This window comes from Phascolarctos cinereus, unplaced genomic scaffold (genome assembly GCF_003287225.1).
Source record: "Phascolarctos cinereus isolate Bilbo 61053 unplaced genomic scaffold, phaCin_HiC Scaffold_5;HRSCAF=322, whole genome shotgun sequence".
NCBI classification, from domain to species: Eukaryota; Metazoa; Chordata; class Mammalia; order Diprotodontia; family Phascolarctidae; genus Phascolarctos; species Phascolarctos cinereus.
Genome location: NW_027555958.1, coordinates 449,929,404 through 449,952,975, shown reverse-complemented (window position 1 = coordinate 449,952,975; position 23,572 = coordinate 449,929,404). Strand labels below are relative to the sequence as shown.

At 47.3% G+C, this 23,572-nt stretch overlaps 1 protein-coding gene across 4 annotated transcripts in view; it reads left to right on the top strand.

Moving 5' to 3' along the window:
• Positions 1-23,313, top strand: part of SPATA6 (spermatogenesis associated 6) — a 140,487-nt gene extending 117,174 nt beyond the window's left edge. For 3 of the 4 annotated variants that reach the window (XM_020987707.2, XM_020987705.2, XM_020987709.2), the window contains 2 exons: positions 5,573-5,664; positions 20,157-23,313. In XM_020987707.2, coding sequence (XP_020843366.1) covers positions 5,573-5,664; positions 20,157-20,331 — 267 coding nt within the window. In that variant the 3' untranslated portion in view covers positions 20,332-23,313. Of the gene's footprint in view, positions 1-5,572; positions 5,665-7,211; positions 7,699-20,156 lie in introns of those variants that run through there. The other variant, XM_020987708.2, reaches the window with a different exon arrangement.
• Positions 23,314-23,572: the final 259 nt, after the last annotated feature.

Below are 23,572 nucleotides of genomic sequence, written 5' to 3'. Positions count from 1 at the left end.
TCAAAAAATAAAACAAAACAAAACAAAACAGAAAAAACAAAACAAAACAAAAAAAACCCTCCTGGTCCTGATGGATTCACAGGAGAATTCTAGCAAACTTTTTTAAGAACAATGAACACTGATACTTCCCAAATTGTTCTCAAAAATTGAGAAAGAACACTACCAGAATCTGTTTATCTAACACCTAAACTGCGAAAATAAAAAACATAGAAGGAAAACTCTAGACCAATATGATTAATGAATATTGACTCAAGCATTTTAAACAAAATCCTGTCAATGAGACAGCAATTTATCCAAGAAATCATACGTTATGACCACATGAGATTAATATCAGGAATACAAAGTTGACAGTATTAGGAAAACAGTCAATAAAATTAATCATATTAAAAGCTAAAATATTTAAAACCACATGATCATCTCAATAGATGCATTAAAAAGCCTTTGACAATATATCACTCTTTTGTGCTAAAAACCCTACTAAGTATAGGCATGGATGGACCTTTTTTAATATAGTGAAAAACATCTATTAAAAATAAAAGGCATGGGAAAACTAGGTGGCACAGTGGATAGAGCACTGGCCCTGAAGGCAGGAGGACCTGAGTTCAAATCCAGCCTTAGACCAAACACTTGACACTAGCTGTGTGACCCTGGGCAAGTCACTTAACCCCAATTGCCTAAAAATAAATAAATAAATGGCAACCTAAATAAATAAATGAATGAATGAATGAATAAATAAAAGGCAAGCATCACATGCAATATGATACATTAGTACCTTTTCCAGTAAATAAGAGAACCAAACAAGGATGCCTTCTCTCTTTTATTTGAATTAGGTCTGGAAATGCTAGCAATAAGATGATAAAGAAATTAAAAGTAGGGACAGCTAGGTAGCGCAGTGGATAGAGCACCAGCCCTGGATTCAGGAGGACCTGAATTCAAATCCGGCCTCAGACACTTGACACTTCCTAGCTGTGTGACTCTGGTCAAGTCACTTAACCCCAATTGCCTCACGAAAGAAAGAAAGAAAGAAAGAAAGAAGGAAAGAAAGAAAGAAAGAAAGAAAGAAAGAAAGAAAGGAAGAAAGAAAGAAAGAAAAGTGTAAGGATAAAAGAATAGATAAAACTGTTACTATTTGCTAATGATATGATGGTGTACCTGGAAAAATCCTAGGGAATCGGCATACTAATTGAGACGATAGCTTCAGCAAAGTTGTAGGCTACAAAATGAATCCTCAAAAATCAACCGCATTTCAGCATAACAATAACAAAACCCAAGAAGCAACGATAGGCAGATGCTATTCCAAATAACTACAAAGTTCACAAACTGTCTGGAGATCAATCTACCAAGGTCCACCAAAGACATGTATAGATACAACTACAAACTTAAATAGCTGAAGGAATATTAAGTGTTCAGGACTAGGCAGTATTAATGTAATAAAAAAAAGTTAATTTCCATTTTTATTGCTATGCCAATCAAATTACCAAGGGTTTACTCTATGGAACTTGATAAAATAGTAACAATTTTCACTTGGAACAACAAAAGATCTAGAATGTCAAAGGAAATGACTAAAAGAAATAGGGATGAAAGGGGAGTATCGCTTCCAGACCTCAAACTATATTATAAAGCAGCCATCCTCAGAACTGTCTGGTACTGGTTAAAAAAGAGAGAGATCTGTGGAACAAGGGAGAATCCTAAATGATAGAACTCAATAACCTAATGTTTGATAAAGTAGAAAACATAAATTACCTAGGAAAAACAATCCTTATTTAATAAAAACTTTTGGGAAACTGGAAAGCACTCTGCCAAAAATTAGGCTAGTCTAGCATATCATACTACCTTCCACAATATCTTCTGGTGATAGCTGTGAGAGGTATATGATCTGCTTCTAATTTTTTTATAGTATAACCTTAATATTAAAGATGATACTATTAAGAAATTAGAAGAGAAGCAGATCATATACCTCCTCTAGCTATAAGCAGATGTATATTTTAAAATATATTTCTTATTCATTAAATATTTCCCAATTAGATGTAAAAAATCAACATTCATTTTTAAAAATTTTGAGTTCTGAATTTTCTCCTTCCTTTCTGCTCCTCCCCATCCCTTGAGAAAGCAAGCAATATATCGATTATACATGTGAAGTCATGGAAAACATTTCCCTTTTAGCTATGTTCCAAAAGGAAACATGCACAGAGAGACACACAAAACAAGAAAAATAAAGTTTTTAAAAAAGTATGCTTCAATCTACATGCAGAGTTAATCAGTTCTGTCTCCAGAGGTGGAGAGCATTTTTCATCATGGGTCCTTTGGAATTGTCTTGGATCATTGTCTTGATCAGAGTAGCCAAGTCTTTCACAGCTGACCACAGGAGACATATTCTTAACCAAATAAAAGATAGAGGCAATTGTAAAACATACAATAGATAGCTTTGATTATGTGAAATTGAAAAGCTTTTGCACAGGCAAAATTATTGCACCTATGATGAAGAGAAATGGTCAAATGGGGAAAAAATCCTTGTATCAGATTTTTCTTATAAGGGTTTGGTATCCAAAATATATAAACAATTTATATACATACATATATTTGTATATATCTATAACCAATTCCCCAGTAAATCAGTGGTTAAAGTATATGAACAAATAGTTCTCAAAAGAATTTTCAAAGTTTTCACAACCACAGGAAAGAATGCTCCAAATAACTAAAAAGAGAAACATATATCAAAACAACCCTGAGGTTTCACCTCACACCCTGAAAAAATGAAAGACAAAAGATGAAAGATGAAAAAAATGATAATAGTTAATGTTGGAAGGGTTGTTGAACAACAGGCACACTGACACATTTGTGGTGGAGCTGTGAATTAGTACAACCATTCTGGAGAGCTTTTTGGAATTAAGCAAATGAAGTGACTAACATGCCCATACCCTTTGAACCAGAGATTCTTTTACTGGGCCAATGCCCCAGAGAAGACATTGATAACAAAAACTATCCGAAATTGTTATAGCAGCAGTTGTTGCAATAGCAAAGAATTGGAAATAAAGTAGACGCTCATCTACTGGGGAATGGCTAAACAAATTGTGGTACAAGAATATATGGAACATTATTGTGCTGTAAGAAATGATGACTGTGATGAATACAGAGAAGCATGGAGAGATCCATATGAACTGATGCAGAATGAAGTAAGCAGAACCAGGAAAACAACACACCCAGTAACTACTACAATGTAAATGGAGAGAACGATGCTCCAGAACTTCAAAAGTTAATGTAATGAAATTAGCAAGATCAAGCAGTACTTGAGCGAAGAGGAGCCCTCCCCCTCGCTCCCCAGCTGACCCCATCATGGAGGTGGGAGGTCCATACATGTTATGTATGGTACCTATTTTTACTTTTTTCCAACTTGTAGATTTCTCTTTCCTTTAAAAAAGTACTGACTTTGGGAGGGGCAGGAGGAGGGATACTGGGGATAATTAGGATGATGTAAAAAACAGAAAACATCAGTGAAAACTTGCTTTAAAAAAGAATACAAGATGGAGATGATGTCAGCCACTACCCACTCCTGTACCCACTTTTTCGTCTCTGTAAAATCCTCATGAGAAAGGTCTCCTGTTGGAGGAACAGCACCTATTGTGGGTACCCCACCTTGATGCTGCAGTAGCCCCAGGGTCTCCTGGGTGTAGGCACCCCCTCTGCTGGTGCCACTTGTGATCTTCTCATTCTGTGGGATTCTTCTCAGTGTGCTTCCATGAATCTTCCATTGGAGAACCATCCAACATATGGGACCCTTCCTCTGGTTTTCTTAATAGTTCATGGATACAAAAGCAGTGCTCAGGCTACCAATTTTCCCTTGCTCTCCCTGTCTCTAATGTGTTTCATACCACTAATCAGGAGGTACTAAAAATCTATGGTATATTTGTAGAAAGTATGAAAGAGAAATATAGACCCTTCTAATGGTTTTGGAGTGCTGTTTTGTTCTATTTGGTTCAGAAACACAGAATGTCATCATTGGCATGGACCTTGGAGATCATTGTCATGTTAGGATCCTGAAGCATAACAGGTCCCACAGCTAGTGAAAGGCAGAGCCAAGATTCAAACCCAGGGGGCAGCTAGATGGCATAGTGGATAGAGCACCGGCCCTGAGTTCAAATCTGGCTTCAGACATATAACACTTACTATCTGTATGACTGGACAAATTGCTTAACCCCAATTGCCTCACCAAAAAAAAAAAAAAGATTCAAACCCAGGTCTTCTTACTCCCTGTGTGGTATTCTTTCCACTTTACTAAGCAGTGATCAGATGGCTGTATTTGTGAACACTTAACAAGCCAATAGTGAATCTATTTTGCTGAGGCAGTAACATCACCCATAAACTTATCGATGGACCAAACTCAAGGAACACGGCTGTGGGTAGTGGTGCCTTGATACAGGAATGCCATTCTGCACCTGGAAGATGACGAGGAGGAGGTCCTTCCAGCATCTGGATGAGATGCTGACAGACGCCATCAGGTGAAGATAACGTGAGACTTGGGAAGTTGAGAGAAACACAGTTTCCAGCATTATACTCTTTGAAGCGTCTCTTTTTTGTGAGGTTCCAGAAGGTTTGAGAATGCCAGGCTGGGCCCTGAGCGTCTGAGCCCATTTCAGTGCATCAAGCTCAGGCATGAGGAGGATGGCCCTGTCACAAAGGACAGACATAGCAGGAGTCGGGCACCGTGTTGTTATCCTGCGATGTTTACTGTTTTACTGGACACTCGTATTGACCCTGTGAACTCATGTTGGACCCAGCATGGCTTTTCCATTTAACCTCTTGGGTATTTTCCCCAAGGGGGTTCTCCTCCTTGGCCTTTTTTTTTTTGAGGCAGTTGGGGTTAAGTGACTTGCCCAGGGTCACACAGCTAGAAAGTATCATGTGTCTGAGGCCAGATTTGAACTCAGGTCCTCTTGACTCCAGGGCCGGTGCTCTAGCCACCTAGCTGCCCCTGCCCCTTGGCCTTTTTGCTTCCCCTTAACTAACAGCACTGATTGCTCTTGTTCTCAAAGGAAGCAAGGGTCTGAGACTCAGGACAAGTCAGCACAGTTGGCCCTGGGCCCAGATGGAACCAGGAGCACAGCAGCAGCACGTGGGTGTCATATCCGTGCTTCCAGGTGTGCTGAGGTGAACGCAGGCCTGGCAGGGTTATTCAGAGCTGGAGGCGTCCAGTCCAACTGTGTCGGTTTGTAGATTGGAACATCGAGTCCTAAAGTGGGGCAGTGGCTCATACAAAGTCCCCAGTGTAATAAGTAGCAAAGTTATGATTCAAACCCAGGACTTCTGACTCCAAATTCAGTGCTCCTCCTACCACACCTCCTTCCCATCTGGGTGTGGAGCATCACAGAGCTTGAGTGAAATGTCACCAGTTCATTGACCAACAATTGTTAGCCAGATTCCACTGAGGTTCATTAAAACTAATGGTAAGTATACGGTGTTCTGCCTTTCTCTTCTCCTTTGTCAAGAAATGTAAACATTTAAATGAATTTTTTTGAAATGAAAGCTATTTCCAGAGAGAGAAAAAACCATTTCCTGATTTCTTGAATTCTTTCAGGATGAGAGAGACGAGGAAAAAGATGAGGAGCTGGACCTGAAAAGAAGTTTTGCATATAAAGACTCCGCCTGTGATAGCGAGCCCGCATACAGGTATGGGGAGGCCTTGGCCCTGGGCAGAGGGCAGAAGGGCCTCGACCTGGGGGTCGTCAGGCAAACGGCCGACTGCGGGTTTTGGTCCTTCCCTTCGCGCCGCTGTGGTGGGCAGTGTGGGGGGCTGCCCTTCCTTCAGTGCTGGAAACGTTCCCTCTTAAAGATCAGTTTGCCTGATTTTAGCCCAGGAGAAGAAGGCGTTTTCTAAGAGGAAAGTCGGCTCTCTTTTTCTGTCTCAAAACCTTCAGAAAGGTGTTGTTGTTTTTGGTCATCATTCCAGAGCTGTCTGATTCTCCGTGACCCCATCTGGGGTTTTCTTGGTAGAGATACTGGAGCGGTTTGCCATTTCCTTCTCCAGCTCATTTGACAGATGAGGAAACTGAGGCAGACAGGGACAAGTGACTTGCCCAAGGTCACGCAGCCAGTAAGTGTCTGAGGCCGGATTTGAACTCGCATCCTTGCCGCTGCCTCTAATGCAGGTGATGCTGCCCCTCCTATTCCTACAAGTTTGGCTTCTCTTGGCTCAGTCCCAGGTCACATGAGCTCTTCTTGGCTCTTCACATCTCTCTACTGACTCTCATTGACTTCCCTCCCAAGCAGTTTTCAGACCAGCTGCCACCTAAGCACGCTCTCTGCCCACCCCAGACTCATTTTGAACCGAAGCATAAAACTTTACAGTTAGGGGCAGCTAGGCAGCGCAGTGGATAGAGTGCCGGCCCTGGATTCAGGAGGACCTGAGTTCAAATCTGGCCTCAGACACATACCACTTACTAGCTGTGTGACCCTGGGCAAGTCACTTAATCCCATTGCCTAGGCAAAACAAAAACAAAAACAAAAACAAAAACTTTACAGTTATCCTTAATAAGTTTCTATCTCATCAGATTTGGCCCGGTGTCTTTGGGGATCCTGACTCTGCTTGTCTGGTGTTAGTTCTCCCTCCTGTTTGGGGTCATCTGCACATTTGACAAGCTTGCCCCTCATGCCGTTACCTAAGGCGCTGATAAAAATGTCATGCACGGATCCCTGGGGCACCCCGCCAGAGACCTTCTTCTGCTGGCTCGTGTTGGCCCATTAACTACGATTCCCAGTCCAGCCGTTCACCCAGATCGGGTTCCATCTAATTATGTTGCAGTCTCAGGCACCTCTCTCCTGTTTATTTTCCTTCAAGAATAGGATGTAGTGCTTCACCAGGTGCTTTGCAGAGATCTTAGTACACTATATCCACGGCGTTCCCTGTATTGTTCCCCTTATAGTAGAGCCACGCCAAAAAAGGATGGGGTTGGAAGTGTGATCTGTGGCCTTCTGGCTCTCGGGGGCTGCCCTTTCCGAAGGTTCACCGACCAGGAGCATGGGCTGAAGTACAAACCCTGGCAGATCTGCTGGATCGGCATCACCAGCGGCATCTCTGCGGGATGCCCTCCAGCTGTCCCAGCGTAGCTGCCCGGGCTCCTGGCAGCCTGCTCACAAGCCCCTGCTCCCTGGTCTGCCCGGCTTTCGGAGGCAAACCTGCTCCCAGTTTTCTCCCAGACTGTTCTTTGTTGTCATAGGTCTGTAAGAAAGGGAGCGAATGGAGAAAGCACTTACTGACCGCTCACTCTGTGCCAAGCACATGCCCGTCTGTGCCTTTATGTCACTTGGAAGGGTCTCATGGAGGTCTTCATGGAATTCCTCTTTTGCTTTTTCCTGAAAAACAGATGTTAGACACGTAGCCCAAAACAGATTAAAATGTAATTATGAACAATCTAGCTAAATAAATAAAATAGTCAAGAAGTGGACTCAGGGGTCTTTGTGCTTGGGGTAGTGGCCCCCATTACTGACGGAGTTCGACCCCACTGCTCTGACACATGTTTGTGCAGACACACCAACTAAATTCAGTAAAGGATCTCTAGGATAGCAGGCTCAGGATTCATTAGTAAGTTTTAATTACCTGTAATGATGTCTTGTAGCTACACAGTTGTAGTCTGACAAAATTGTGGCTTGCCATTATGTAATTATGTGCTCTGTACCTCTTTTTTAAATTAATTTTTTCCGTTATGAAGCATGTGTTTTTTCTCCTTCGCCCTCACCGAGTGGGGGGTGGGAGGAATGATACGAAACTCTTGTCACACATAAGCGCAGTCAAGCAGAATCACTGCCCTCATTGGCTGTGAGGTGGGCAACCTTCTTTACCATGGTCTCTCTGGGATTGTTCACCTTTCACAGTGATGGTGTGGCATGTGAAGTGTGCTCCTGGCTCTGCTCACTTCCCTCTGCATCAGTTCATACAAGTCTTCCCAGGTTTTTCTGGAACCATCTCCACGCCCATCGGCGCAGTATTTCACCAGCCTTATGCCAGGATTTCTTCATCCATTCCCCAGTTTGCCACCGCAGAAAGAGCCACCGTCCATACTTTTGTACATGTCCCTCCTCCTTATTCAAGAGTGCTGAAATGTCTTTATCTGACCATGGGCTTTCCGCCTCTCCCGCTGCCCTCTCACCAAACCCTCCTCCTTCTCCCCACCAGGGTCTCCCATCCCGCAGCCTCTCAGTTCTCCCCCAGGGCCTCCCCCTTGAACTAGTGACCCTCTCCTCTTTTGCCCATCTTGATCCCTTGACGAACCAGGTAGATGCTATTATTATCCCCATTTCACAGATGAGGAAAAAGAGGCCAACAGTGGCTGAGTGACTTGCCCAGGGTCATACAACTAGCTAGCGTCTGGGGCTGGATTTGAACTCAGAGCTTCCTGACTTCAGGTGCAGTGCTCTATCCACGGTGTGCCCACGTGAAACTCGGCCGCAGTTTCCTCTTTTGGATCCACATTTCATAGGATGGTTGTGAAGAAGGGGATTTGTCAGCTGTTGTGGGTTGGTTCTGGGCCAGTGCCGGGTCCTCCTGCCAGGAGCCTGAGCCTCCGTTGCCGGTATAGCTCTGCATCGTGGGGCAGGTGTGACCTGAGCAGCCGTGTCCACATGATAGCTCTGAGTGAGGCCTCGGGGACTGAGGAAAGGACTGACAGGCCCAGCCGGTTCCCTGCGGCCCTGGGACCAGGCAGAGGAGGCAGGTGGGCAGCCTCGGCTGTCCAGCGGGGCCTGGGCGGAGAACCAGTAGAACCCCCAGGTATTGAGGTGGCAGCTTCCACGGGCTGCTGTGTGGCATTAATTAGTACCTAACGCTCTGCAAACAGAGCCCCAGGGACCCCTAAAGGGGTGCAGAGGGAGAGTCAGGCTGACAGGGCTCTTGGCCTCACATCGAGGCAGTCGTCTGCTGATGTTGTTTGTGTCAGCAACTCTGCCAGAGCTTGGCTCAGAGCATCAGGGATGGTTTCAGGGGACAGCAGGAGCTGGGGGTGTCAGGGTGAGAGTCCTGCCGGCAGCAGGCCAGACTTCATCCGGAGCAAAGAGCAGAGAAGCAGTAGCTGTAGTCACCAGGCTTCCCCTGAACCTTGGCCAGCACCTCTGGGGAGAATTCAGACTCTGTGACATGGTCAAGGTGTTTGCCTTGGCCATCGTGAGGCCCAGGTCCAGCTGCGACCTGTTCTGAGGAATGCTGATGGGCTCTCACCCAGCGTGTGTGAGAGAGAGCTGAGAGGCCCTGGGCAGAGGTTTGAATTCCATTTCTGCTGCTTGCCCACCATGTGCCCTTGAGGACATCGCTTTACCTGTGTGAGCCTTGGCTTCCTTATGGGGAATCGAATTTTTACTCCCTGCCTCACAGGGTGGGTGTGAGGATCAGGCAGTCTTCACTGAGGGTGCTTTTTAGCCTCGAGGAAATTTTGTGCATCCCTTCTTTCATCAGCTGTTAGTATGACTGTGAGAAGGGTGATGTGAACATATTTATCCCTATTTTACCGACAAGGAAACTGAGGTCCCAAGTGCTGGCATCACTTTCTCTAGATCACACTACTGATGAGTCTTTGAGCCAGGCCCCCAAACCAGAACCTTGGGCCTGAGCCCAGTCCTCTTTCCACTAGCTCACATGCTTCAGTAATGCCAGCATCTGTGATTTCATTAGGGTTATGTTTTCCCTTTGCTGACATAAATTTCAAGCTCTCTGTGACTTAGTAGACAGTTTTTGTAAATTGCGATAGCAAGAACATCGCCTGGGTCCCCCGTTCTGGGGCTGGCGCCTTATCCAAGGGGCAAGGCCACCTCTCAGGTAGCAGGCTCAGCCTGAAGCCTTTTCAGCCTGCTGGGGTTTGCTAGAACTCAGCTTCTACCAGCAACTTAGCATTGGCAAGCCTGAAGTCTCCTCCGTCCCACGGCCAGTCTTTGGAATTGGATCTGGCCACCTTCCCCGGCTACCTCTAAAGCAATTATGACATCATAATCATCTTATAAGTTATGTGATGGGAAAGGGAAGACGTCTGTAGCAAAGAAAGAATTGCCAAGACCTAAGAAAAAGGGTTTAGAGTCAGAACATGGGGCCCCTCGAACATCAGTGCTGGATAGGGCCTTATGGATAATCGAGCCCAACGTCTCTTTCAGAGGAGGAAACTGAGGCCCAGAGTCAGCCCAAGGTTACACAGTAAAGAAATCTAGGACTTGCTTCATAGCATCTTATCTTAGCATTCAGTCAGCATTTATTAGGTGCTTACTATATGCCAGGCACCATGCTAATTAAACATTTGGAACGCTAATCAAGCCCCCCAAAAACCAGTTCCTGCCCTCAACCAGCTTACATTCTAACAAGGAAGGAAAAGGAAGCTGAAAATCTGGAGGGAAGTAGAAGGTACCCCCCTGCATGGGGCATGCTGGAAAAAGTCTTGACAGTCAAGACAGGAGCCTAGGGAAGAGTAAAGCCCTGGCTGGCCTGGTCACTTTTCTTCAAATGGAGGTTCTGGGAGGAACTGACCAATCGGAGGAAGGGGCCACAGGGCCAAGTGAGCCGCCAGGGGGAGAGGCTGTTGTGCCCTAGTGAAGGGAAGCCAGGGGCAGCCCAGAGAGGAAGGAGGATGCAGACTGAATGAAAGAGGGTCACAGTGACTTGGCTGGCCTTCACAGACCCCACATTCAGCCGCTTGACTTTTTCAGTTCCTGACGACCTGAACAGGCCCTCTCGTTTCCCCTGCTCCGTCCTGTGAATGACAGCTTATGGGTTTGACCAGTGCCAGGCCCTGGTGAGAAGTGATCCATGTGGCCTTTTACAAAAACAATTGTTTTAAAAAATATACCTTTCATTACGCTTTCCCTTGTGGTTCTGTGACAGATGATAAACCCCAAAAGAATGATGTCTTCATATAGATGCTAACTCCTACCTGGGTAGTGACTTACAAAGACATCTGTGTTACAGAAGGTTTGATTGAATCAAGGTTGTCATAACCAGATCAGCAGAGTTCGGTTACTGCCGGCCATCTGCTAGAACAGGGAAGCCGCCCCCTGAGCGGCTCTCCAGTCTCTGTCCTAACGACATTAGCCAGAATGGCATTCTCTCTCTCCTTCCTCCAATGTCATAGCTGGAGGCCAGCGAGCCGAACTGCCTCATGGGGGAAGAGGAAACTGAGGCCCAGAGAAGGGTGGGGCCTGCCCACGTTCACCCAGGAGGCTGGAGCCAGAGCCGGCCCCACACGGCCGCCCTCAGAGACGGCGAGGATTGCTCAGAACTCCCATTTCTGAGTTTTCCCCACAGCCGCCCTCAGAGATGGGGAGGAACATGTGGAGGCAGGGAGAGAGAGGCTCCTGAGCACTGAGGCCAGGCCTCACTGTGGTTCTTTAATCTGTCTGGGAAGAAGGGCTCTGGACTTAGCCTGGCCATCCGGGTTCCAATCCCCGATTGGCTATTTCATTATCTTCCAGGAGGGGAGGAAGTGTGGCATGGCGGCAGGAGCACCTGATGGAGCCCTGCCTAGCCCCTGAGGCCCCTCCAGCTCTCCATCCTGGCCTCGCCCTGCTGGGTCACTCCCCCAGGACATAGATGGATGTGGAGTGAAGTGACCAATGGAAGGATCTCCTTCCAAGCTCACTCAGCGCTGTGTTTGTGCTGTTACTGGGTTCTGACTGCAGAGTTTATCTCCCTACTAAACTGTGGGCTCCCGAGGGCAGAAGCCAGGTCTCATCTCTGGCACCCCACTCCTCTGCCCAGTCATTTGCTAAGTCTTATCAGTTCTTTGTCCACACTGTTTCTAAGTGGCACAGTAGACAAAGAGGACAGAAGCCAAGGGAAATATTTAAATATGAAAAACAAACAGGTGTATGAGGGAGTCAGGAAGACGTTCTCATCTAGCCTCTGACACTAGCTTTGTGACCCTAGGTGGGTCACTTAACCACTCCTAGGCCCAGTTTCTTCCACTGTAAAATGGGGATAATAATGGTACCTATTGTCAGAATTGTTGTGAGGATCCATCCATTGAGATTTTTATAAAGCTGTTTGGAAACCTAAAACCACTATGTGAATGCTAAATATGATTACTGTTCTCCCTCCCTCCTCCACACTCCTGCTTCACATTTTCCCTCCCACCTCAGCTGTCACAATAGCCCCATTTGGTGTCTGGTCACTCTTTTCCTTCTCTTATCCATCCCCCACAGAGCCACCAAAGGAAAGTGATATCTCAAAGAGGTTTGACCATATCAAGAAACTCTCTTTTTGTGTTTAAAATTGAAGGCCAAAATCCCCTGTTAGGCACTTAAAGCCTTTCACAGTCTGCCTTGAGCCAGCCCCATTTTCCAGGCTCATTATCTCTTCCTTCCTGTGAGGCCTTCTGCTTTCTAGCCAGAGGGGGCTGCTCCTTGTTACTCATGCCCTGTGTCTATGAACAGACTCCCCCTACCCCAGCCCATGCCTGGAATGTGACTTCTACCTCCCAGGATTAATGCCTTTCTTCAAGAGGTTCCTTCAGGAGCACCTTCTATATGAAGCCTTTCCCGGTGCCCCCAGTTGTTAGTTTAAGAAGTCTACAGGACACCCAGTGTGAGGTGTCTGAGAGGCACCAGAGAGGTTGGGGCAGGAAAGGTGGATTTGAGAATCATCAGCATAGAGATGGTAACTAAATCCGTAGGAGCTGATGAGATCATGGAGGGAGAAGAGAGAAGAAGGCCCAGGACATAACCCTGAGGGACACCCAAGGTTAGAGGGTGTGGCCTGGAGGAGGATCCAGCAAAGAAGGCAGAGGAGGAGCAGTCAGAGAGGGAGGAAGAGGACCAGGAAAGAGGGCCGTCCTGAAAACTGAGAGAAAAGAGAGTATGAAGGAGGAGGGAGTGATCAACAGTGTCAGAGGCTGCAGAGAGGTCAAGGAGAGTGAGAATGGAGAAAAGGCCATTGGAGTTAGCAGATGGGAGATCCTTGGTAACCTTGGAGAGAGCATTTATTCTGTATATACTTTTACATTTATTTACATGGGAGGGGGAGAGGGGCTATTATGACCCCCCCATTAGAGTGTCAACTCATTGGGAGTCAGGATCATTTGATTCAATGCAATTATATTCCCTGCACATAGTAGGTGCTTAATAACTACATTCTGATGGTGGGATGAAGCCCTGGAGCTTAGGAGGCTTGCCTCAGGTTTCATGGGAGCAAGACCTTCCTTTGGCCACATACCTTCCATTTCCTGTTGTGAGTGGCCCCTGAGGAGAGGCTGAGCAAATTCCATCTGTGCTAGCCCAACGCCCACCTCCTGCTGCCAGCCTGGTCTCCTGCCAATGAGGTGAAGAGCCTCTGGTGCAAAGCAGTCCTTCAGCCCCTCAGTTCTCTCCCTGAGGCCAGCTCCCCTGCACTAGCCTCTCTCTCCTCTCATCTTGACCCCCTGTTGAACCAGTTCAATTCCACACTTGAGTCCCCGGCCCCTTGTGCCCTTCCATGCCCCTGACGTGGATCACCCCCACCATTTGTCACCTTCACTCCTATACACCTGCTGCTGAATGAAGATGAAGAAAATCACACGCCTGTCCTCATGGGGTTCACTATGAATTCATGTTAAGCAACCTCAACTGGGCCCTCCCTGCTGCCCTGCTATTCCTCCCTTATCAGCTCACTCCCGTTCTCCCCAGGTGGTCTTCCAAACCTCTGCGTTCCTCCTCAGACTTCTGATGGCTCACCCTCCCTGCTTTCAGCAGAAAACCTTACCTCATATTATGAAGAAACAAACAGGCCATTTGCCATGAGCTCCTTCTCCCCTCTTCTGCAGCTTTAGTCACTCAAATGCCTTCTGCCACTCTCCTCCTTCACCTGTGTCCCCCATAGAGGTAGACTTATTTCTTACCAAGATGAACTTCGCTGCCTGTTCACGTGATCCCATTCTATCCCGTCTCCTCCAGCAGCCCGCCCCCTCTGTCATCTCCACTCTCTCACTTATTTTCAATCTCTCCCTCTCTACTGGCTTCTTCCCTACTGCCCACAAACATGCCCGTGTCTCCCCATCTGGGAAAAAACCCCAACTTGATTCTTCCATCCCCACTATTGTCCTATATCTCTTCTGCCCTTTGTGGCTAAACTCCTCAAAAAAGCATCTACAACTGGTGCCTCCCCTTTCTCTCCTCTCACTGTCTTCTTTACCCCTTACCATCTGGCTGCTGACCTTGTTCCAGCGAAGCTGCTCTGTCCGAAGTTACCAGTGATCTCTTAGTCACCAAATCCAGTGGTCTTTTCTCAATCCTCTTCGTCCTCTGCAGCCCTTGACACTGTTGATCCCTCTCTCCTCCTTGACACTGTTCACTCTAGGTTTTCAGGACCCCTCTCTCACCTGCCTGGTTCTCTCTCCTCCCTCTCTGATGGCTCCTTCTCTGTCTCCTTTGCTGGATCCTCCTTCAGACCACGAGCTTTAACCATAGGTGTCCCTCAGGGTTCCATCCTGCAGCTTCCTCTCTTCTCCTGTACTGCTTTACCTGGTGATCTCATCAGCTGCTGTGGATTTAATCATCCCCTCTATGCTGATGGTTCTTAAACCTACCTTTCCTGCCTCAACCTCTCTGCTGACCTCTGATTTCTATCTGCCTTTCAGATGTCTCAAATTGGATGTCCTGTAGACATCTTGAACTGTGAATATGTCTAAAACAGAACTCGTGATCTTTCTCCCCAAGCTATTACCCCTTTCTAACTTCCTAACCATTATAGAGAGCCAAGCCATCCTCTGGTCCCTCAGGCTCACAATCCAGGAGTCATGCTGTCCCTCACACCCGAATCCAGGCTGCTGCCAAGGCCCAACGATTTTACCTTTGTAGCATCTCTCCAGTATGCCCTCTTTCTCTCCTGGTGCAGGGCCTCATCCCCTCACATTTGGACCACAGCAGCAGCCTGGGGATGGGTCTGCCTGCCTCGAGCCTCTCCTACTCAGTCCATCCTCCTTTCAGCCACCAAAGGCACTTTCTGGAAGCTCGGGTCCAACTAGGCCACCCTCGCTCCTCATTCAGCTCCCCTGGCTCCCTACACCCTCTGAGATCAGACACAAGATCCTCTGCTTGTCTTTCAGAGCCCTTCAAACCTCCTCCCTCCTCCCTTCGCAGTCTTCTTACACCTTGTTCCCTGACAAAGAGTGATGCAGCAACGCTGGCCTCCTGGCTGTTTTTGGAAGCAGACACTCAGCTCTGGACATTTTCTCTGGCAGGACCCCATGCCCGGAACCCTCTCCCTCCTCCGCTCCACTGGCTGGCTTCTCTGGCTGCCCTCAAGTCCCAACTAAAATCCCACCTTCCACAAAAAAGCCTTTCCCCGTCTTTGTCCTGTATGCAGGCTTGTTGGCATGTTCTCTCTCCGACCAGAATGTGAGCTCTTGGAGATCAGGGCCTGTCTTTTGCCTCTTTTCATGTCCCAGGTGTTAGCATAGTGCCTGGCACATAGTAGGTGTTTAGTAAATGCTTATTGGCTGACTGAGGTGAAATTGGAGTCCAGGGCCTCTGCCTCTAAAACTAGAGGCCTTTAGTAGAGTAAAGGCAGCTGTTCCCCAGCTGCATCGGTGACCTTGGGCAGAGCCTCAGCTTACAGGCTTCATCGTCTTCTCCCTTTTGAAAATCTTTTTGAAAACTTAGCGTTTGCCCTCCCGTGCACCTATGATGCCCCCCCCCCAGCTCTTCTCAGCTTTTCAGGAACCCCTAAGAAGGGCCCAGGGACCGCTTCTGTTCTGGGGTCCAGGAGACCAGCCCTCACTAATGCTTTACTTGTCTTTCCTCAGCTGTAAAAGGAAGAGCTTGATCCAGAGGCCCTCAGGCCTCAGTGCAGCAGAAGGCTTTGGAATTGGGTGTCCTGAGCTTAAATCCTGCCTTTGTAACTTCCCCTTCATGTGACCTGGGCAAGAGCCTCGACCTCCCCAATTCTCACCTACCCCAAAGGAGGTCACTGGGCTGGAGCGGGAGGCTTCCCATTGCCACATCTGTTTGCTTTGTAATCCTATGTCTTGTTTGCACTTAAAAGCATTTCTGAGAAGGGGTCAGTAGGCCTCCCTCCCCAGACTGCCCGAGGGGTACAGAATGCCCCGGGCCAGAGGGGCTCCCTTCCAGATCTGAATTGGTGCTTCTGTGACTGCCCTAAGCCCAGAAGGAACTTCCCAGGCTCTTCCTTTCTGCCCTTGTGACCTGGGGGAAGTCGGTGAACCAGCTGGAGTCAGGTGCCTCTTGAATAAAATGAAGGTGCCGGACTGATCATCCCTGAGCTTCCTGAAATCCCATGAGCCAGCTTAGGGGAAGTTTCCCAAAGGGAAAGTGGAGACAACTTTGAAGTCTCATTGATTATGACCTCCCGAGACAGAGACCCGACTGCAGCCCCTGTCAATTTTAAATTAGACCATTAAATTGCAAAGAGGTTTTACAAGACGTTAATGACAGCTGGTGAAGAGCGAAGACTTACACTCGTGGGGACTTGGTGCTCATGCCAAATAGCAGAGTGACCCTCTTCAGACCCTGGCCCGGGAGCCCCAACCTCTCCTCCTTCTTATGCTGCCAAGGCAACAGCCCACCATGACTGTATACGTCAAAGCAGAGGGAATTACGTCTGACGTGGTGCGAGCAGACTGAAATGTGTCAATCCAGAGCCTTGGATGCCTAATGACCAGGCTGTGCTGTTAGGAGGTCCCTCCCAGAGGCCTGGCTCCTCTGAGCCTCCTTTTAATCCTGCAGGTGAATGACTTCTCATTCACCTCAGCTCACGTTTGGGCCAGTCAGCACTCTGGCCACGGGACTGCCGGGCTGTGCCTCAAGCCCAGGATTATTCATACAATGGAATCCTGCAACCTCAAAAATGTGTTTCTGTACCTTCAGATCGATGTGGCCCCCTCCCTTGGCCCAGCCACCCCCTCATCTAGGAGCTCAGCAGCAGCTACAATAGTTTCCTAACTAGTCACTTCACCTCAGTTTCCTCATCTATTAACTGGCCTGAGAAGACTTTCGTCACTGACCTCTTATGAAAACCCTTGGAGGTCTACACATGCTATAAATCTGTGAGCTGATGAGAGTCATCTGAGATGTCCAACATTTCTCACTGTCCCATTTCTTTTTTTTCTGATATTTAATATTTTATTTTTCAGTTCCATGTAAAAACGATCTTTAACATTTGTTTTTTTAAAATTTTAAGTTCCAAATTCAACCCCTCCCCCTTTATTGAGAAGACAATCAATTTGATATAGGTTATACATGCGCAGTCACACAAAACCTCCCCCCCTAATAAAAACACCAGAATTTTTTTTTTTAATTATGCTTCGATCTGCATTCAGATTCCATCAGTTCTTTCTTTGGAGGTGGATAGCATTTTTCATCATAGGTCCTTCAGAATTGTCTTAGATCATTGTATTGCTGAGAATAGCGAAGTCATTCACAGTGAATCATCATACAGTATTGCTCTTACAATCACCATACAATATTGTGTTCTCCTGGTTCTGCTTATTTCGCTTTGCATCAGTTCATGTAAGTCTTCCTGGGTTTTTCTGAAAGCATCCTGCTCCTCATTTCTTATAGCAGAATAGTATTCCATCACAATCATATACCACAACTTGTTCAACCATTCTCCAATTGAGGGGCATCCCTCAGTTTCTCATTCTTTGCCACCACAAAAAGAGCTACCACAAATATTTTTATACATATATAGGTCTTTTTTTTTCCTTTTTTAAAAAAAAATCTCTTTGAGATACAGACCTAGTAGGGGTATTTCTAGGTCAAAGTATATGCAGTTTTATAGTCCTTTGAGCATAGTTCCAAATTTCTTTCCAGAATGGTTGGATCAGTTCACAATTCCACCAACAGTGCATTAGTGTCTCAATTTTCCCATATCACCTCCAACATTTGTCAGTTTCCTTTTTTGTCATGTTAGCCAATCCGATAAGTGTGGAGTGGTACCTCAGAGTTGTTTTAATTTTCATTTCTCTAATCAATTGTGATTTAGAGCATTTTTTCATGTCACTGTAGATAGCTTTGATTACTTTGTCTGAAAACTGCCTGTTCGTGTCCTTTGACAATTTATCAACTGATAAATGAGGGGAATGGCTTGTATTCTTATGGATTTCACTCAGTTCTCCATATATTTTAGGAATGAATGAGGCCTTTATCAGAAAAACTTGCCATAAACATTTTTCACAGTTATGATTACTGTGTGTTTCCCTCCATCCTACCTCCCCTCCTCCATTTACCCTTCTCTCTTCTTTTACCCTGTCCCTGGTTGAAAATGTTTTGCTTCTGATGACCGTCTCCTCCAATCTGCCCCCCTCTTTTACCAGCCCCCCCCTTTCTTATCCCCTTCCTTTCCGACTTTCCTGTAGGGTAAGATAGATTTCTATACTCTACTGCGTGTGAGTGTTATTCTACCTTTGAACCAATTGTGTTGAGAATAAGGTTCAAGTGCCCCCCCCCCACATCCTGACCATCTTCCCCTGTGCTGTAAAAGCTCTTTGTGCCTCTTTCATGTGAGGTCATTTACCCATCTTACCTCTCATGGTCACTGTCCCATTTCCAGGGCTGCCTCCTGCCTTCCTGAAGCTGCAGAGTCCAGGCACTCAACCTCAGGAACTGTGCTTTCTCTACTCCTCTCTGCTGTCTCCTATTATTCACTGAGCAATCATTTATTAATCCCTGCTGTGTGCCAGGTGCTGGGGACAGAGAGGAAAAAAAAGTGGAAATCTTGCCTTCAAGAAGCATACACTCTTATTAGGGGAAAGACAAAATGCAGAAAAGTAAATCTAAAAGAGATGGCAGGATAGGGCAGAGGCCCCAGCAGCCAGGCATGAGCCAGGAGGTGGTACCTGAGGCGGCGGAGGGGGGGGGGGTATTGAGGATGGTCCAGGTGAGACAAGGAGAGTCAGGAGCGCTCAGGAAAAGAACAGCTGTGGGGAGAAGGGGACAGACAGAGATCAGGACTGAGCAAAGGCCGCGGGATTGTAGAGTTAGTGGAATCACTTCAGTCAAGTGAGGCAATGAAGAACACAAGGGGCTGAAAACCTCTCCTCCGAGGAGAGCACGGAATATGGGCCCTTCTAGCTCTCTGTCCTATGCCCTTTAGGCCTCCTTCCCAAAGCCGTCCTCGACTCCGCAAGCCCACACTGGCCCCATCCTCTCTGAGCTGCGCCTACACCTGGGCTCAGCAGCTCGCTCGGCCCCTCTTTCTCGCTGATGGTTTCACACACATTAGGATCATGGGGATGAGAGCCGGGAGGGCCCTTGCAGACGACCTGGCCCGGCCCCAGGAGGAGTCAGAGCTGCAGGAGGGGAGAAGCCCTGCCCAAGTTTGTGCAGCCATTTAGGGGCAGGGCTGGGGTTCTCTGACTCCAAACCGTCAGCCTCTGGCTGCCTTCACCTCAGCCAGATTAGAAGCCCTTGAGAACAGAGCAGTCTTGGATTGTTTCATCCCCTAGAAGGGTCCTGGATGCTCAAGAAATGCCGATAGGTTGGTTGGTGACTTTAATACTAGAGATTCACAGCTGTCTGGGTCGGGGGGGGGGGGAGGCGTGGACAGCAGCCACGTGGCTCATCACTCATCCTCCCCTCAAAGACGGCGAGCCCACTGGGAGGTTACCTGCCAACATTGGGCTCCCATGGCAGAGTCACAGGGAACCGTGAAGGAGGCTTGGTTCCTATCTCCATCAGCCTTCCCTGGTCCTCGAGGTCGAGAAGGGGAGGCCTGCCACCCTCCTTCCTCTCTGAGCACTGGGTTTGCTCCTCTGTGATCGCCTATGAGAGTTCTCTGCACTTGCACCTGATCCCAGGAGCTTAGTCTCCCAATACCCAGCCCAGTGCTTGATACTGGTAATTAATAATAATGAGGATGGCATTTGTATAACTCTAAGGGTTACGAAGCACATTACAAATATTACCTCATTTGATCCGCACAATAATCCTGGCAGGGAGTGCTGTTATTATCACCCCCATTTTCCGGATGAGGAAACTGAGTCTGGGAGCAGTTAAGTGACTTGCCCAGAGTCACACAGCCCGTAAGTGCCTGAGGCAGGCCTTGATCTCATCTTCCTCCAGATCCATCACTGGGCACCACGTAGCCCACCTAATAAAGGTTTCCCGGTGTGTCGGCTGAATGCGTGGCTGTTTACCTTTAACAGTCGTTGATTTTGGCCTTTGTGTTAACATTTGTAACATCCTCCCCCTTCTCTCGGCAGTTCCGTGTATAGGCCACGAGCCTTGGTCCACTTGGATAATAGCGAGTACTGGTCCAACCGAGCAGCAGCGTATAAAGGAAAGTCCCATCGAGGCAAATTTGACAACAGCATGGACAAGATCTATAGGAACTTATACAGGAAAGCCTGCGGTTCCAGCACCCAGGAAAGCTTCTAATGACACCTGCAACAGACTGCTTGCCCATGCCTGCTTCCCAATGAAATCTGTTCATAGAACCACTTTCTGTGTCTGTTTTCTGCCAGTGCAGGATGCTCTTCTGGCCCGGAGGGCAGCCCAGAGCCGGCATCTGGAGGGAGAGGTCTGAGGGGAGGCCAGGGCAGAGCAGGGGGGTGCTGTGCTTCTCCCCGGCTGGTGCCTCCCTCCTCTGCCTGACTGCCCAGTGCAGAGGCCACTGGGCTCTGAAAACATTCCCTTGCCTCTCCTTTGTTACTGTCAGGAAAAGTCCTCCAGGTAAGATGTCAGCACTGTGTGCCCCCAGTTACCCTGGCCTCGAGGTGTTCTGAGAGGTCTCGGGCACATCCATGGGGCTGCTCCCTCTGCCAGTGCTGATGCCTCTCTCGTGGTTCTTATCATATGTCCTGTCGAAGATACCCCATGGGCTGGAGACTTCCTCCTTGCATCCCTGGGGCTTCCCCATCTTGTCCCAAGATCTCCCCGCACGTCACATCCACCACCTCCTCTGCTTTGGGGTCTGGGGTCCTGGCCCCACTGGGAGGCTTGGGGGAGTTTGACTGGATCAGCATGGACCAGTCACTCCCCCAATCTCTGTGACCCTCCCGTCTTGGGCTGAAGTTTGCTCACCTGCCCAATGGAGATGGACCAGGTGATCTCTAAGGGTGCTTCCGTGATCGCTCCAGGGACTTTGTTAGTGGGACGCTGGTCATTCTGATGAGGACACGCCTGTGCAGGCTGCACTCACAACCAGTGGCAGCCAGTTCCTGACTTACTGGAGAGGACTCAACTGGGTCAGCTGTTAGGGGGTCAGAGCCATCCCCCTTGTGCCCCCAGAGCTGAGGACACACTCGGGTCCTGGAAGGGGGGAGCCCCCACTTGCCCTCCCCACCTCCCAACATCTTGTTCCTAGGGAGTCCTGTGTGGAGAACGGACGGATGGGTTCTCCTCCAGGGACTCGTTCCTCACTGCAACCCAAGAAGGTCGATGAGGAAGTGTATGCATAACAGTCCTCGCCATGTCACTCGTAGGAAAATGGAATCACAGCTGAAAAGCATCCCAGAAGTTATTTAGTCCTGAAAACAGATGCTCAGCATCCTCTCAAAGACCTGCAATGATGTGGATTCTTATCTGCCAACACAGAAGAAGCAACCTGTACTTGCGAAAGCTCTGATTGTTAGGCAGTTTTTCCTCATGTGGGTGGTAGGTGGCGCCATCGTGCACAGAGTGCCAGCCCTAGATCAGGAGGACCTGAGTTCAAATGTGACTGACCACAGACACTTACTAGCTGTATGACCCTGAGCAAAGCACTTAACCGTTTGCCTCAGTCTTCTCATCTGCAAAATGAGCTGGAGAAGGAAATGACAAACCACTCCGGTGTCTTTGCCAAGAAAACCCCAGACGGGGTCACGAAGAGTCAGACATAACTAACTGACCCCCCAAAACATTCCTTATATCTTGCTGTCTCTTAGCGTCTACTTATTCCCGTTGCTGCTGTAACAGTCCATCAACGACCTGAAGAAGCAGTCATGGACTCTTACATTTTCTTTTCTCCAGGCTAGACATCACCGCTTCCTTCAACAGATCCTCCTATGGCAGTCTCAAGTCTCCATCCGTCCTGATTGTCCTCCCCTAGGTGCTGTCCTTTTTGTCAGTTTCCTTCCTAAGATATGGTGCCCAGGGCAGCGCACAGCGCTCTACACGTTATACAATCACGGCGGAGTACAGCAATGCTCTCTTCTCCATCAGTCTGGAAACTGTGGAGAAGCCTGGAATCCCATGGGCTTTGGGGGCTGCCTTATCACCCGCTGACCGACTTTTTGAGCTCGCAATCCACTTGGCTCTCAGACTTTGTTCACAGCCATCGTTGTCTAGCTTCTCTCGTACTGTTGGCTTCTTGGTCCCCAGTTTAGGTCTTTACATTTATTCCCATTAAATCGGACTTTATTAAATTCTGACATGTCAGGATCTTTTTGGATTTGGCTCAGTCACCCGTCATGTTTGCTGTCCATCCTTGCTTCATGTATTCTGCCAGTTTGTTACACACGACATCTCTGCCACTCTGATAAAAATACTGAACAGCACAGAGAAGATTACAGATCTGTGGGACAGTCCACTAGAGCCATACCTCTAAGCCAACATTGACCCATTGATGACTCTTGGGTCCCGGCATTCAGCTGTTTCCAAATCCACTTACCATCATCTGTCACATCTCTCTTCATCTCGTCCACAAGGATACTTCATACAAGCCTGCTTAGCTGAAATCCAAGTCCTTCCTGTGTCTCTGGAACTGCATTGGTGCAGTAATCTGGGAACATTGTCCCAGTTGGATGCATTTTGTTTTGCTGTGTGATTCTCATGGCCATAAACAGCCCCTTGCCACCGGCAGTACCTTCTCATCAAACTGCCTAATACAGCATAGTGACTCAATGGCCACCATATTTAATCTTATCTCTTTTGTCTTTTTATTCTTCATTGATGTTATTGACATCATTTTCTTTATTATTTTGGGGTTCTGCTTTATTTTGCCTAAGTTCCTGTGAGTCTTCAAAGCTGAGCTCTGTAAATTCCACCATATTCACATATCATGTTTGTTGGGCCATCTATCAGTCGTTTGGCATATAATTTGCTTCCAGCTTTTTGCTGTTATAAATAACTGTCATGAATCATTTGGTAGATATGGGACCTTTCTTACTGTTTTTTTTTACTTCCTTGGATTAAAAACCTAGTATACAAGACAAAAAGATCTGAACAGTTCAGTAACTTTTCTCATGTAATTCCTAGTTGTTGTCCAGAATGGTTGGACCAATTCATAGCTCCATCAGCAGTGTCACTGTGTCCCTTCGATATCGACTATTTGCATCTTTTACCATTTTGTCTGTTTAAGAGATGAAATTGTTTTAATGACATTTCTCATGATATTCTGGAGCATGTTTTCTTAATAAAGTTTGCTTTCCTTCTTTTGAAGACTTCAGAGCCTTTGACCACTTACGTATCAGGGGATGAATTTTTAGTCGTATATTTGTGTTAATTCAGTATAGCTTTTGGATATCAGATGTGAGAATTGTTTGATGCAAAGTTTTCCCCCCATTCCATAGCTTTTCTTCTTATTCTAGGTGCATTGATGTTGTTCGTGCTAAAGCTTTTTCATTTTACATAATCAGAATTATATGTTTTGTCCTTCATAGTCTCTTCTATATCTTGTTATGATTCCTTCCCATCCATA